The sequence below is a fragment of the Diabrotica virgifera genome, chromosome 2 (assembly GCF_917563875.1).
Source record: "Diabrotica virgifera virgifera chromosome 2, PGI_DIABVI_V3a".
NCBI lineage: Eukaryota > Metazoa > Arthropoda > Insecta > Coleoptera > Chrysomelidae > Diabrotica > Diabrotica virgifera.
This window is the reverse complement of record NC_065444.1, coordinates 56,831,760-56,847,964: the sequence shown is the minus strand read 5'-3', so window position 1 is coordinate 56,847,964 and position 16,205 is coordinate 56,831,760. Positions and strand designations below refer to the sequence as shown.

Here is a 16,205-nt window from a genome sequence, read left to right as displayed (position 1 = left end):
AGATATTGTCTGGTCCCACAGAATGCCGTTCATCATGGATATGGTTTTTCTACCCTGTATGTTTCTGTCTTTTATAGCAGCATCGAGTGTTCCATCTTGAGTTATCTTCATGCCCAGGTACTTGTATTCATCGCAGTGTTTAATTTCTACCCCATCGTCTAATGTAATGGACTGCTTTGTTCCTCCAATACACATGGCTTCAGTTTTCTTAATGTTGACTTCGAGACCCCATTTGTTATATTCTTCTATTAGCTTCCGTGTCATGTAACTGAAGTCGTCGTGATCCTGAGCAATCAGAATTTGGTCATCAGCGAAACATAAAGTGTATAGTGTTGTGTCGTTATTGAGAGGGATTCCCATGCCATTACATTTTCTTTTCCACAGCTTGAGTGCTTGTTCCAGATGAATTTTAAAAAGGGTAGGCGAAATACAACAACCCTGCTTCAATCCTTTGGTGACCTTAAATCCCTCAGACATCCTTGATCCAGTTTTAATTTTTGCAGTCGTTCCATTATACAGACTTTGGACTGCTTTGATAACACCATGAGCAATTGTTGGTTTGATGTAGGGTTGACCATCGTTTGCTGAGGGGCACAATGTCATATACTTTTTGTAAGTCTACGCATACTAGGTGAACTTCTTTATTGACGGCTGTTTTTTTCTCAATAACTTGCGTAATAGAGTACAGGTGGTCTACTGTGGACCGCCCAGCTCTAAAGCCAGCTTGCTCCTCTGCTTCGTAATCTCTATAGTCATTTTAACATCTAACATTTTAATAAAATCATTGTGGTATCTTCTTAAGAGTTGAGTACTTTGGAGGATTTTTTATCGATTTTCATTTTTAAAGTATTTTATATTCGAACTCACAATTTGGTTGTGAAATGACAAGTTTAATTTCCTCGATTAACGTTATCTTGTTTTGTGCTCTCCTTCATGGTGCTGATCATCTTATTTTGGCTCTTGATAAAGTTTGTTAGTTGACTTGTACCATCTTTGTTACAATTTTCTACATATGTCTAAATGGTATCAACATTTAACTTGCAAAATACTCAAAAAGTCTTATGGTCGATTAACTGGTAAAGAATGTTGCAGTATTACATAAACCAATCAAAAAGACAAACAAATGATATATACCTTGGACACCCACGTATCTCTCTGTGCAGCAGCATGAAATAATGAGTAGTGCATTAATAAACATATTTATACAAATGAGAACATTCTTATGTATGTAACTGAAGACATAGCTAATAATACAACTTAACTGTGAATGTTCATACTGTAACCAGCAATTGGACTTCGTAAGCCCTAGATCTTCACCCAAAGTAACCGGAAATAGAATCGAAAGTCGATATTTGAACTCTTCTTATAACTTTTTCCCGTCATTTTTGCCAAACTTCCGGTCATAAATTTTTAACTGGAAATACACGTCAATTGATGTATCATATGTACTATTTCTGCGACTATAACGTGGCATTTCCGGTTACAACTTTTCAACCGAAAGTGTTATAAAAACCGGACGTATATATTTGTTCTCGTCTTGCTAAGGCGCGTCGAATAATATGTCGCTTATAGCATTTCGACGACTTTAAAATAGTACTTCCATTCCATTTGTCATTCTATCTGTTCTAATAACAGAGTTTTGTTTGCGGGCAGACAGACAGACATGGATAATTTCAGATTTTCACATTTTAATGTTGTAAAATTTGTGAAAACAATATTATAAACTGTGAAGCAGAGTAGAGACAGTGGCAACAGGCCATATGAAGGTTGTCGACTTCATACTCATTCAGTTTTCTTTCCCTCGATGGAAGAATAAAGTGACAGAAAGGTTAAATTTTCCTCCGAAGCACTGTATGATACAGAGTTCAGACAAATTGGGGGTTTCGTAGAGCATTCGTTTGGTACCATGGCTATTATTTTCCAAGCAGGGACGTTTACCCTTCTGACGCATAGAGAGGAGATACATTGGGGGAGTTCTATCTGTATCTCTTCCAACAACTAGTCAGACCTTCAAGGTACTCGCCGTGGAGTCAGTTCTGTCTTGGTACAAGCATGCAGTAATCTGGTAATAGTAAGATAGTCAAGATAGATGGTACCGGTAATGGAACCAGTGATAGAGCGCTCTAAAGGGCACCATCGAGCAATTCCGAGAAGGTGGTTCGGGGTTTAAATTGTTTTCGTTTTGCCAAATAAGCTGAGTTGACATAGCAATGTAAGGGGGATGGAATGTAGATAGAGATGTTAGCAGCAAGACCAAACTCGAGAAGAGCAGGTGGTTGTTTCATCATTCATAAAGTGAGTGCCATTGAATAATACTATGGTGGTTGGGGTTGTTTCCCCCTGATGATGGGGTTGATTAAGTTGAACACTATTTACCAGACATATATTTATTTGCCAACACTAGATATACCAGTAACGAGTTGGTGGACAAAAGTCTATATTCTAACTACATTGATGGTTAAATAATGAATGATCTCTGCTTTACTTTCTCCTTATTTATAAATAAATCGTAATTGTTTTGTTATGATTTCATACCTGAATGTGACCATGAAATACTAATAGTACAAAATTGCTGACTCCGTTGTTTTTCAAAACGGGTGGTCTACATTGCAGAAGCAATGTCACCTACTTTACGAAATCAAAACAATGCATGTAAATAATATTTGTTTTGTTTGAGACTTTTTTTAAAAATTAAATCGATATGGATTACTCTTATTTTTTGAATGCTAATATAAATCCTGTACAATAGGAACCTTAGGTCAGAATTCGTTCAACAACCAGCTTCAGCGAATGAGCATTGTAGAAAACTACATCTGCCTTAACTGTTTGGAGAAAGAGGTCTCTGCTTTCATTTTCTTGGTAACTTTGGGGCTTTTAAGAAGCTCGGACTCTACATACAGAACTGGGAAGGCAAACAATCTGGCCTACGCAACAGAATGTTTGAGTTAATACGTAGTTTAGGGTTGAGTCACTCAGGATCTGAAGAGTAGTAAAGAGCACAAGACCCAACGTGCCCGATCAACGAACATTTTTTCAAAGTAACTGAAAATGCGCAACACTAAATTCACCGTTTTAAAGTGTAACATGTATTATCTTGGACGAAGCTTGAAACTTTCTTTATCTATTTAAGTTTTATTAAAATCTATGTCTCCACTTTCAAGAAGTTAAGTGTATACACAATGGCGAATTTATTTTTATATAAGTATTAATCTCTTTTACCTTCTCCATCCAAGCTGATCCTCGTTCGTCTCCTTCTCCACATACCAAATACTCTTCAGAACATACTTTTCTGATTTCATCCTTAAGACCTAGAAAAATATTAACTCATAAAATGGGATCTTCTCTAAAATATCTCAACTAAAGCTAAAGGCAGTCTCTCAACGTTCAATGTTATCCTCAATATTGCACACTTCACAAATATAGTAGTGGACAATAATTTTGGTGGTCATGTTAACCGATATAATAATAATATGAAGAGAAAAAGAAAAATTGGAACTGTTTTAAACATAATTTCGATCAATATTTACCTTTCATTTCTGCTCTTGTGTACTGAACATTAGGGAATACATCATTCAACAAACTGAAGAGAAGTGGTATATCTTCAGCCACCAACTTGGGTACCATGGTTTCGCACACTGATTGGATCAAGATTTCTTGCTCTGGCAAATTCTCAGCGATGCTGGCTTCATCGATGTTGGTTTCGCCACGTTGGGTCATTCCTTCCTTAATCCGCTGAATTCGGTCTCTCTTGACATTACCGGCAGATATAAGTACGGATTTTAGGGCTCTCAAACCGAAGTCGTAGTGGGATTGATTGGATAGTTGTTCGTCGCATAACCTAAAAAGGCAGTGATTTTAGTACATGTAGCTATGAAAGTAATTAAACAGTTTTTTGTTTAGTCCACATGTTACACATACGTCATAAATGAAATTTTCTACGTTTGCCACGTTGAATAGACGGGAAGTGTGATGCAAATTGTAAACCTCTCCTAGTCTTCTTTAATAATTCAACATTCGTATGGCTTGCAAGCACTAGAAACCACGAAGGTGTAAACAGAAACTTGGTCATATTAAAAGATTTATTTTCCTCAGAACTAAAACTTTGAATTGAATTGTGAAATTTTCTACTTCAATAGGTCTCTAGGCCATCTTCTCCAAAATGCTCTTCTTCTTTCTGTTCCTCTCATACCGGAGATTGGATATTGTGACACCCGACTGTTTTCAGCTCCCGGACTAACAGACGCCGAAGATGTTTACCGGGAACCTTTTTTTATACAATGATTTATGCACTTGTGGTTGATGGATTTATGGGGGACTCTAATTTAAAGAAAGATCTCGACCGAGCTTGTTTACATACCTTTTCCTAATAATTGTTCTTTTGGTATTGTACTAGAAAATTTGATTTTACGTGCTTTAAGTTATTATGTAAATACTCGTTTATTCTGGATCATTCTTTTGTATTCGAGATGATTAAGCATTGTATAAATAAGAGGGATTTGGAAATTAACAGTTAGTTGTGAATTTGAATACGTCGGTGTACTTGATATGTATCGGGCGCGATATTTTTGAACTTGTAATTATATAAATAAATAGATTTAGGGCCGGTTGTTCGAACGCTAATCAGCATTGATCACTATCAAATACTTAATTACTGTCACAACTGTCAATGTCAACTTTGGTTGGGTTGCCGAAAACATAATTATTGATGACAATTATGAAATTAGTTAATCAATTATGTTAATAATTGTTATGTTAATTGACTAACTAATCTCATAATTATAATTAACTATGTTTTCAGCAACCCAACCAAAATTGACATTGACAGTTGTGACAGTAATTAAATATTTGATAGTGATTAATGTTGATTAGCGTTCGAACAACCGGCCCTAAGTGTAATATATAAATTAGATATCGTAGTCTGTAAAATAAAAGATATAAATTCAGTGTCTTTTATTTTTTTAGAAGTAAGTTATTAATAAATAAATAAAGTCAACTAAAATTAAACTTAGTGCCCAAAAACAATGCGCCGGAAAAATCATTCGGGAAGGCAACGGGAAACCACTCCAATTATTTCTCCCGAGTAAAGTTAACATGGCGCAATCCAAACATAATCAGAGTATTACTGATCATGGATCTCGGAAACCAAGATCCGACAGGGAAGGGTGCGCACCAGACTGTAGGGCCTTCCCGGTCGTCACCACACGAAACCCCTACAATTTAAAAAGTACGACAACTTTAAAAATGTCTAGCAGTACAATCAGATTAGGCACATGGAATGTTAAAAGCCTCTATGCAGCAGGCAAGCTCAGTAACTTAGTTCAAGAGGTTAAACGATTAAAAATTGATATAATGGGCATAAGTGAGCTCCGCTGGCCTGGAGCGGGAACATGTGAACAAAATGAAGGCACACTATACTATTCTGGAAGTGTAGAAGATGACGTACATCATAGGAATGGAGTTGGCATATTTATAACATCTAAATTCAAGAAATATGTAAAAAAATTTGTACCTGTAAACGACAGACTAGCGATACTCCAATTAAATAGTAAACCATTTAATGTCCTAACCTAAATGTAATAACCTAATTGGCAAAAAACAAGAAAGCCGTTGGTCCCGACAACATACCTACAGAAATGTTAAAGCTCATAAATGAGGAAAACATTGGAATACTAGTCAAACTTTTCAATGATGTTTATTCGACTGGTGATATCCCTGAAGATTGGTTAAAGTCCGAATTCATAACCCTACCAAAAAAACAACGTCCGAAAAACTGTAGCGACTATAGAATGATAAGCCTTATGAGCCACACCTTGAAAATCTTTCTACGTATCATCCACAGTAGAATCAGAGATAAATGTGAAGAAGACCAGGATGAAACACAATTTGGCTTCAGAAATGGACTGGGAACCCGGGACGCACTCTTTGCACTAAATGTGTTATTGCAGAAATGCCGAGATCAAAGGAAAGACGTCTTTGCTGTATTTATTGACTATGAGAAGGCCTTTGATCGAGTACAACATCACAAATTAATTAAAATATTAAAGGATAAAGGAGTTGATAGTCAAGATGTGCGAATCATAGAAAAATTATATTGGCGTCAAACAGCGACAGCTTGCATAAATGGAAAATCAACAGAAATATGCAAAATACAAAGAGGTGTCAGACAGGGTTGTATACTGTCCCCACTGTTGTTCAATTTGTATTCAGATAGAATATTTAAGGAAGCGCTGCATAATTTGGAATGGGGTGTGAAGGTTAATGGAATTCTGATAAATACAATCAGATATGCAGACGATACAGCTATTTTAAGTGATGATATGAATGGATTACAACACCTTTTAAATTCCATTGACACAGTGGGAGGAGAGTTTGGCCTAAATATAAACTGTTCAAAAACAAAATACATGGTATTTAGCCGTTTGGCCCATCAAGATTCACGGTTATATGTTGATGGTCATATAATTCAAAGAGTACCCAGTTTTAAATATCTTGGTTGCCATATTACTGAACAACTAGATCCAGATAAAGAGATAAAATGTAGAATCGAGATAGCCCGCACGACATTTTTAAAAATGAGGTCATTCTTCTGTAATGATACCTTGCAACTTCAACTTCGAAAGCGCATGATTAAATGCTACATTTGGTCAGTCCTCTTGTATGGTGTCGAAGCATGGACATTAAAAATATCCACCATTAACCGTTTGGAGGCCTTTGAAATGTGGCTGCACAGACGTATTCTGAAAATACCATGGACGGCTATGCTGACAAATGTGGCAGTCCTTAAGAGAGCAAATGCTACCCGCGAGCTGCTTGATAACATCAAATATAGAAAGATGGCCTATTTTGGACACGTAGTAAGGGGAGACCGGTATAATATTCTTCAACTTATTATGATGGGTAAAATCGAAGGACGCAGAGGAATTGGTAGAAAGCAGGCCTCTTGGTTGAAGAATATCCGGGAGTGGACAGGAATAAAGAAAGCAGAACACCTATTTAGAATAGCTCGAGACAGAGACAGTTTCGCCATGTTAATCGCCAACGTCAAGGGGACTTGATAGGGCACGTTAAGAAGAAGAGCCTAAAAACATAAATAATAAAATAGTAAAGTCAACCGCGTTAAGTCAGTTTTGTAACAATATCATCAATGCTATTCGGATTTGCTTACAGCTGTTCTAAACAGTCCGTTTGTGGCACAACCAAACTACTCTCTTAGATTTTTTATCCAAGACATTAAGCCGGATACACACATGCCTGTAAATGAGGAAAGTAGCTGGCATGCCAGTTGCTGGCATAAGCCAGTAACTGGCATGCACAAAACACATTTGCTTGTAATGGGCATGCCAGCAACTCACATGCCTTTACTGGTAAGACGAAAAAGCAGGGTAGATTTTTACACATGCCAGTGCTAGTAAACAATCAAGTCGTTTTCATGTGAAACTAAAGTATTTGTTTTGTAATTAAAAGTTTCTGAGTTTCCAACAAAAAAGGCGATCCATGGAAGGTATTCGGAATGAATTAAACAAGCAAATATTGCTTATGGCCATGGATAATTGTTAGAAAAATAATGAATCCGACCCATTCCCTCTTGAATTTTGGAGCATTGTCACAGGCTATTTTATTTTTATATAGAGATGATTTAAGTAAATTCCAAGTACACTCTAATTACATAACTATAAATAGAAATGACTTTGATGATGTTTTCATCACCCCAACGAAATATTTTTTTAAAACAAGTTTAAAATTAAACGATTAATTTTTATCTCCAAAATAACAAATCTGACAATTATCTGCTAGCTACTGGCATATCCGTAGCGGTGGCGCGCGTTCACACGTGCCAGTGACACTCACACGCATGTGCCTTGCATCTCACAGCACGCTACTAGCAAGAAAAATGAAATTCTTTGCGATTAGCTAGCATACCAGGAACTAGCATGCCAGTAACATACACACTTGCCAAGGTACTGGTATGCCGGTGTGCTAGTAACAAGCATGTGTATCTCCGGCTTTATGCTGCGGGTCGGATTGCTTCGTCCTTCAATCTTTCCTTGCGTTATATGATGCAGAAATATGTATTGTTGTCCCTGCATTAGATGGCCCAAGTATTCCAGTTACCTCTTTTACGAGATAACTGTAAGTTATTGTGTTAAGAGAAAGTATTACTTCATGCCTTTTCTCCATTCAGCCTAATACTTCTTCATTTGTGACTCGGTCAACTCGACTTATTCTTAATATTCGTCAATAGCACCATATCACGAAACTTCAATGCTCTTTATATTGTTCTGTTGGAGAGTCCATGCTTCCACGCCGTAAAATGTATTAAACACATCTTCTTAACATTCTAATTCGTAGGGAGAGATTGACATCATGAGTAAATGTTCTAGTCTAGAGCCAATAATAGTCAAGATTGGGTTTAATACTTAATTTTGCAGTGTTGCACTTAAAATTTTTGATAATACCAAGGCGTATTCGCTGTTATCAGAAATAGCACAATTACTTTTTTTGCATTTTATAAATATTTTGATGCTCGCGAATTCAAAAGATAAAGACATAGATCCGGATTTGTTTTATTAGAATTTTGTGGAGAAGATTGTGGTTTTATCAAATACGTTGGTGGACATAAGTCAGTCCTCGGAAACGACGCACGAGCGAATTCCACCACCCTCTCCCGCGTTTAGTGTGCATTACGTTCACGTGGAAACCAACCGTGGTCTCCAAGGTCACCAGACATTATTCCTACGGATTTGTCAATCTGGGGCATGCTTAAAATAGAGTTGTTGCGCGAAGATCGAAAACATTGAAGATGTCAAACAATCGATAACAATCGAGTTATATATCACTGATAAAGATCTCGCAATGCTTGCTCGCATTATTAATTTGTCGAAAAAAGTTATTTGAACACTGAAGATGTCAAACAATGGATAACAATCGAGTTATTAGATATTACCAATGAAGATCTCGCAATGCTTACTCGCATTATTAATTTGATCGAAAAAAGTTATTTGAAGTGTATGTAGTAATATGTAGTAATATTTAATTATAAATTAGGTGCATAATTATTTTTTGCAAATTTACCAGCTGACTTGCTATGCCCATCCCAATATTTTGTGACTTCCTACTCATTGTCTTGTTTTATGTGTTTTAAGTATATTTACCTGAAGAAAGGAACAATCTTCGAAGCCAATTTTTCAGCTTGTCTGAATCCTTGAGAGAACAACATAACTTCGGCAATTAATTGTCTGTCTGGCGTTGTCATAGCCAAAGATCTGAACAATTTCTTTAAGTTATCAGGTAAATTGGATCTTCCTGCATAACCTGGATTCATGGTTATGAAGATAGCCATGTCTGGGGACACTTTCACTTGTTTTCCTACCAATTCTACACTAATGCCTATAACAAAATAAAAAAAGGTAAGCCATGTATGTAATAAGAATACATAATACAGTGAATCAAACAGGGTACAAAGGACAAACAGATTAAAATAATTGTTCGGGGGCTACATTATTGGCTATGTTTTGAGATGTATGGAAATGTATAATAATAATAAACTCTTTATTACAGAGACAAAATAAAGAAGTACAAGTACCAAATACATATAACAATATAGGAAAAGAAAAAAATCTCTGTAAAAGGGACAAGAGAACAGCATAGCACAACACGAATGCTGTGCCTGCTGATCAAAGCTCTGGCCCTTTTTTAACAATTAAAAAACATTTTCTGCTGGTATATATAAATCAAATATATAACAGTTATATTACAGTTAATTAAAGTTAAATAATAGAAATAAAATAAAAAAGAAACAATACAGATGATAGGACATGAAAAGTAAGGTTTATAGGGTATTATGTGTTGACTCAAGAATATGTAATTTCATTTTTCTTTTGAATGAGTTAATAGGTAGTTTTTTCATTGATTCAGGGATACTATTATATAAGTTGTAAATATTATAAGAGTATGACTTCGGAATGTTGTTGTTTTGTACGTGGGTGGAGATATCAAACCTTTGGATCTGACATTAATATTGTGAACGTCTGTCCTGAACTTAATTCTGTCATATAGATATGGCGGACATTTTGTTACTATTATACGATGATAGAGACAAAGAGCATGGAGTTTTCGTCGGTTCGCCATATCAAGCCATTTAGCATCCTTAAGCTTATAAGAGACACTCTTATACTTCCTAATACCGTAAATAAATCTAAAGGCTGTATGACACTATGCATTTTCTTGTATCATTTCTAATATCGTTTCTGATATGTCAAAAAAATGTATAGTGTCATACACAGATACAAGAAACGATATCAGAAACGATACAAGAATTTGTGTCAGGCACAGATTCTTGTACAATAACTGCGCCAATTTCTGCGCAAAGAGCAAAAACGTAAAACCTGCTGGTAAAACTTCTAAATGTCATAATGGCGGCTGAAAATAAGATCATATGATTTATGTCTTGATGAATTTATTTGTGTTTTGTAGGTATTATTTATAAATATTTTATTGATACTTAATATACCGTTTGGTATGGACTACTGTTCTACTAATAACCATATATTTAGAATAACTTTGGGTTTCATATTGCATAATTTTTTAATAGAGGAAAATACAATAGTTCCAATTTGGATCAAACTGAAGATAATTATAATGCAAATATTTTAGCACAAATATCAAAACAAAATAAAAAACACAAATAATCAACAGTCACCGTAAAAATTCTAGTTATTATAACATTAAAATATTTGTTTTTAAAAGTTTATAAATTTTATAAAATCCTTAAAATCAGCTGTAGACGCAGTACTACCATACCAATACCAAACGTGACAGGGTGACAAACAAAATTTCGACCAATCACGTGCCGAATTTCATACAGTTTTCGATACAAGAACTTGCATATGTATTTTTACTACAAAAACGTTATTACGTAGGTCAAAATTTTTGACGTAAGAAAACTGTCAATACATTAGAATGTGACTTTTCATTATTGCCGTGTTTATAATAAACATAGCAATAATGAAAAGTCACATTCTAATGTTTTGACAGTTCTCTTACGTCATAAATTTTGACCTACGTAATAACGTTTTTGTAGTAAAAATACTTATAGTGTCATACAGGGCACAAATGTACGTACAAGAAATGATACAAGAAAATGTATACAAGAAACGATATCAGAAACGATATTAGAAATGATACAAGAAAATGCATAGTGTCATACAGCCTTAAGGCATGACTTCTGCACTTTTTGTATTCTATTTATATCAAACTGGTCAAGACAAGGACCATACACGACATCTTCATAATTGAAATGCGGTAAGACTAAAGACTCCGTTAGTAATATTTTATGCCTAGAGTTTAAAATATGTCGATGCTGAAATAATATTTTTAATGAACTGTATGCTTTTTGAATACAAGCCGACACATGTTTTTTAAATTTAAGATCAGAATCTAGGAATAAACCCAAGCTTTTGGACACATCAGTGCAATTAATTTTATTATTTTGCAACAAAATTTGAATATTTCTCCTAATACTGTCTTTGTTTTTACCGAAAACCATAGCGGATGATTTAATAGGATTTAATTTTAGTTGATGTTTTTCAGTTTCAATTACGAGTTTAGATAAATCACTATTAAGCTTTTCTGAAGCACTTGCCAAATCTGTAGAAGAGAATGTATAATACACTTGAGTATCATCAGCATAACAATGAACACATAACATTATCATGTTAAATTAGAAATATAAATACTAAAAAGAAGTGGTCCAAGGATAGATCCTTGCGGAACACCTCTAGATACATTTAATAAATCAGAAGCTCCACCGTTAGTTTCGACATATTGCTGCCGATTACTAAAATAACTTTTCAATAATTTAATCGCATCTAACGAAAATCCGACATAGTGTAAAATACCAAACAGTAATTCATGAGAAATAGTATCAAATACCTTAGCAAAATCAAGAAGAATCAATCTAGTACATTTATTTAGGTCTGTCCCTTTTAGAATATCATCCACAATATTTAGCAAAGCAGTGCTACAGCTATAGCCACTGCGAAAGCCAGACTGGAAGGAAGGAAGTATTTTATATTTATCTAAGTGACTTTTGATTTGGAGATACATAACTTTTTTTAAAACTTTTGATAGTACAGGTAACAGACTAATAGGTCTTAATTCACCAAGCTCTTTTACTTCCTTTATTTTAGGAATTGGTAGAACTCTAGCAATTTTCCAAGCATCGGGAAAAACATTATTTGCCAAACAAGTATTAATTATGTCAGTTACATAACGAACAATGAATGGGCAACACATAAGTATCATATCAATAGTGAGTAAGTCAGAACCTGTAGATTTGGATTTTATTTCTAATAGTAATTGATAGACGAATATTTCCCCAACAGTCTCAAACTTAAACAAATGTGAAAAATTTTTTCTAACATTATTCTTATAAAAGTATAAAAGATTCAGATCAAGTGGCATATTTGTTAGAGCATTAGACAAGAAATGAGAATTTATTTCATTGGGCCTATTCAAAAATTCTGGTAGAATATTGTTTTTCTTGGTACTGTTAATATTTAACTGATTAAATTTTTTCCACATTATTTTACTTGAATTACCCCCCAAGAAATTTACTTCTAAATAAGATTTCTTCTCATTGCGTAACATAATATTGGCTTGGTTCCTTAAAGATTTATAATAATTCCAATGAGCTAAATTTTTAGTCCTTTTACAACGTGTAAATGCTTTATTTCTAAGTGTAATAATTAACTGAATATTGTCTGTGAGCCAAGGTGGCCGATTTTTCTGTATTTTAATTAATTTAGAAGGACCTACAAAATCAAAAAGATCTGTTAAAATACTGTTAAAAAACAATACCTTTTCATTAACATCAGGAATATTTAAAATATGAAAAAATGGTGAGTAAAGTAACAAATTTTGAAAATATTCAAGGTCAATATCTTTTAAATTTCTTCTGTATATCATTTGAATTTCAGATTTATTTACAAATTCCTTAAGAGAACAGTAAACAATAAAATGATCAGACTGTTCTTCTAGAATAACTATAGTATCTGCCTCTACTGTTGGGAGTATTATCTGTAACCAAAATCAAGTCCAGTAAAGTAGATGTTGTTCTTGTGACGCGAGTAGGTTTATTTATTAATTGTTTCAGATTAAATGAATCAATAGACTCACTAAAGAGAACCGTTTTTCTTTCACTAACATCCAACATGTCAATGTTGAAATCTCCACCCATAACCATATAATCACATTCAGGTATGTAGCTAGAAACAGTGTCTTCAAACGTGTTAAGAAATTCGACAAAATTCTGCTTTGGCGGCCTATAAAAGTTACCAATTAAAACTTGCTTTTATTAACTTTAATCGTTATCCATATGTGTTCTAAGTGATTTGAAATATTTTTAAATAATTCTACAAACAAAATGTTACAATTTATATAAAAAGCTACACCTCCTCCATTCGTATTTCTGTCACATCGAATAAAATTATATCCCTGAATCAACAAATTTTCAGACAATAGGTCAGGAGATAAACGAGTTTCCTGAAGACCTACAATATCAAGACGCCTATTCAATAACATAGATTTAAATTCAACAAAATGCAAAGTTAATGATCGTACATTAAAAAAAAGCAATTGATAAGTTTTTCATATATTACCACCTATTTGGTTTTATAAAAATAAAAAAGTATTTGTACATAATAACAAGTAAATAAAACTATGTACTAAATAAGAAGAAGAAAAAAAAACAAGGCTGTTCACTGCGCACCTGCTGTGTTCGTATACTTCTGCTAAAGACCGGCTAAATCATCTGAACCATTAATTAAGCGTTTTTTTCCAGAAAAGAAAGCATAAATCTTCCCCTCTCTGGACCAAGCATTTTTTTTACCCACTTTGTTTTTGACTTCCCGTAGAAGTTCATAACGTTGTTTCGTTAACTCTTCAACAATAGAGATACCTGTTCCTTTTAGTTTCGTTTTATTGGCATAAATATGATTTCTGGACACCAGTGACGAAAATTTTAGAATTACCGGTCTTACTTTTTGTGACATTTCATCTTTTTTACGAAAACCAGTACGGTATGCTGCTTCAATTTGGCAATCGGAAACATTCATTTTTTCGTTAAAGATATTATTTAAATTTTCTTTTAAGTTTTCATTTGTGCTTTCCGATAAACCAAATACTCTTAATGAATAATTTTTATGGGATTGTTCCAAGATGTCGTTGGAATTTTTTAAATTTTTATTTTCCGCTTGTATGTAGTATGTAGCCACACTTATATTGGGACCAGTTTCTGGTTACGCCTGTAGCGACACGTTTCAATTATTATTTTACTATTTTTTTAATTGCTAATTTTAAATATTAACTTTCTTTTCTAAACGAAAATAATATGGGTCATTTAAAATTCACATGTGTTTCGCTCCTAAATACAAAACCAGAATGTATAAAATTAATGGCTTTTTCATGAGAAACACAAATTCATAGATTACGGTACCAGATAAAGGGCCAACCTCTTTATGTCAATTTCTTAAAAACCAAAAAAATGTTTTCAGCTTTTAAAACGCCAGATCTAATAAATTATTGTCGCCTATCTGGCCATATGGTAGAACACCAGACAGATTAAAGTGTTTGTGGTCCCGTTCAGTATAGTCATAGCCGGCACCCGGGGCAGTGACACCACCACACTCGCAAAGAATAACAAACCCTCTTTCAAAAAATATTCACGCTATTTTACCGACACAAATAAATATGTAATTGACAGTTTGTTGTGTTTACCTTTATTTTAATTTCATGTAATCGTTTCCGTAAACTACCACGGAACACGCCTATTCGTGGTTTCTATTACTTACAAACCAAACTAACGATGAATAAAAGAAGGCACGCAGAAGTGTAAAACTTCCTTAGTTAGGAGTAATACTAATATAAAAAAAAAGAATTCGCTGTAAAACGAAAATGAGAGACATTAAATTATTATAAATGATTTTAATGTTTGTCCTTTGTCCAGTGTGTTCTATTATTTGTATTATTTTTAAGTAAATATTGACGACATTTCGGGATGTACTGGATAGCTTCCTTTTTTGAAGAAATGCCCCTGATGATGCTTTGACAGCGAAAGCTTGATTTGGCTTTGACTTGGATTATTTTAATGTTTGTTCATTGTCCAGTGTGTGTTATTATTTGTATTATTTTTAAGTAAATGTTTACGACATTCCGGGATGTGCTGGACAGCTTTTTTTTTAAGAAATGCCCCTGATGATGCTCTGAGAGCGAAAGTACTTGGGCAAGATTTAATAAATAACTGTGATCGAGATCTGCCTTTTATTTGTAAAATTCATATACATAATATGTATTCGAACATTAAATCATATCTTATTGTAAATATTTTTTTTCGTGTTAGTAATGGTTATACATACATAATCGATTGCCTCTTTTACCCATAGATGTCGAGGTTAGCAATGGTTACAATTAAAAAAACATTAACTTACTGCCTGTAGTAACACCTTCAGCAGCAGCTTCTTTCTGCGACTTCAAAGCTTCTTGAATAGTTTGAATCTGTTGTGAAACGGCAGATAACATTCTTTCTTCCAATCGATTGAATTCGTCGAAACATCCCCAAGCTCCTACCTGACAGAGACCCACAAATATTCTTCCCATAGCCTGGAAGTCGAAGGTTTCGTCGCAATTGAATACCAAAACGAAACGTCCCAGCTGATTGCCGAGAGCTTTGACTGATTCAGTTTTACCGGTACCAGCCGGACCTAAAAGAAAAATCAATAATATCTACTGTATTAAAATAAACAGGCGGTCGCGTTTCGATTCCATTCGAGTCTGTTACCATCCTCTGACACGTGTTTCTAAGTCTACCCGTCATCATACAGGCTTGTAAGACGACTGAGCTGAATAAAAACGCACCGACTGATTGGCAATTATATTAAAATAATATATTAACACATGCATCCAGCGACCTCTAAAGAGAAAAGCAAGGTGAAGTCAATGTGAAAAAACCAGAATGTACCTCAACCTTGCACAATAAACGGGCACATTTTAGAAGAGGTCAATAAAGTTAAGTACCTGGGGTGTTGGATCAATAGCAGCCTAAATCTTGATCTAGAAATAAGATCGAGAATAGAACAGGCCAGAAAATATTTAAAAAAAAATAAAATTCTATGTGATTCTCGAATAAAACTCGAAATTCGAGTACGATT

General features: G+C 34.3%; 1 protein-coding gene across 4 annotated transcripts in view; it reads right to left on the bottom strand.

The window, feature by feature from the left end:
- The window catches only part of LOC114331494 (dynein heavy chain, cytoplasmic), a 144,735-nt gene that overhangs the window by 60,882 nt on the left and 67,648 nt on the right, over positions 1–16,205 (bottom strand). For 2 of the 4 annotated variants that reach the window (XM_050643656.1, XM_050643659.1), the window contains 5 exons: positions 15,486–15,758; positions 9,153–9,387; positions 3,528–3,838; positions 3,220–3,308; positions 1,135–1,155 (listed from right to left, as the gene is read on the bottom strand). In XM_050643656.1, coding sequence (XP_050499613.1) covers positions 1,135–1,155; positions 3,220–3,308; positions 3,528–3,838; positions 9,153–9,387; positions 15,486–15,758 — 929 coding nt within the window. The remainder of the gene's footprint in view (positions 1–1,134; positions 1,156–3,219; positions 3,309–3,527; positions 3,839–9,152; positions 9,388–15,485; positions 15,759–16,205) is intronic. The other 2 variants (XM_050643658.1, XM_050643660.1) reach the window with 1 other exon arrangement.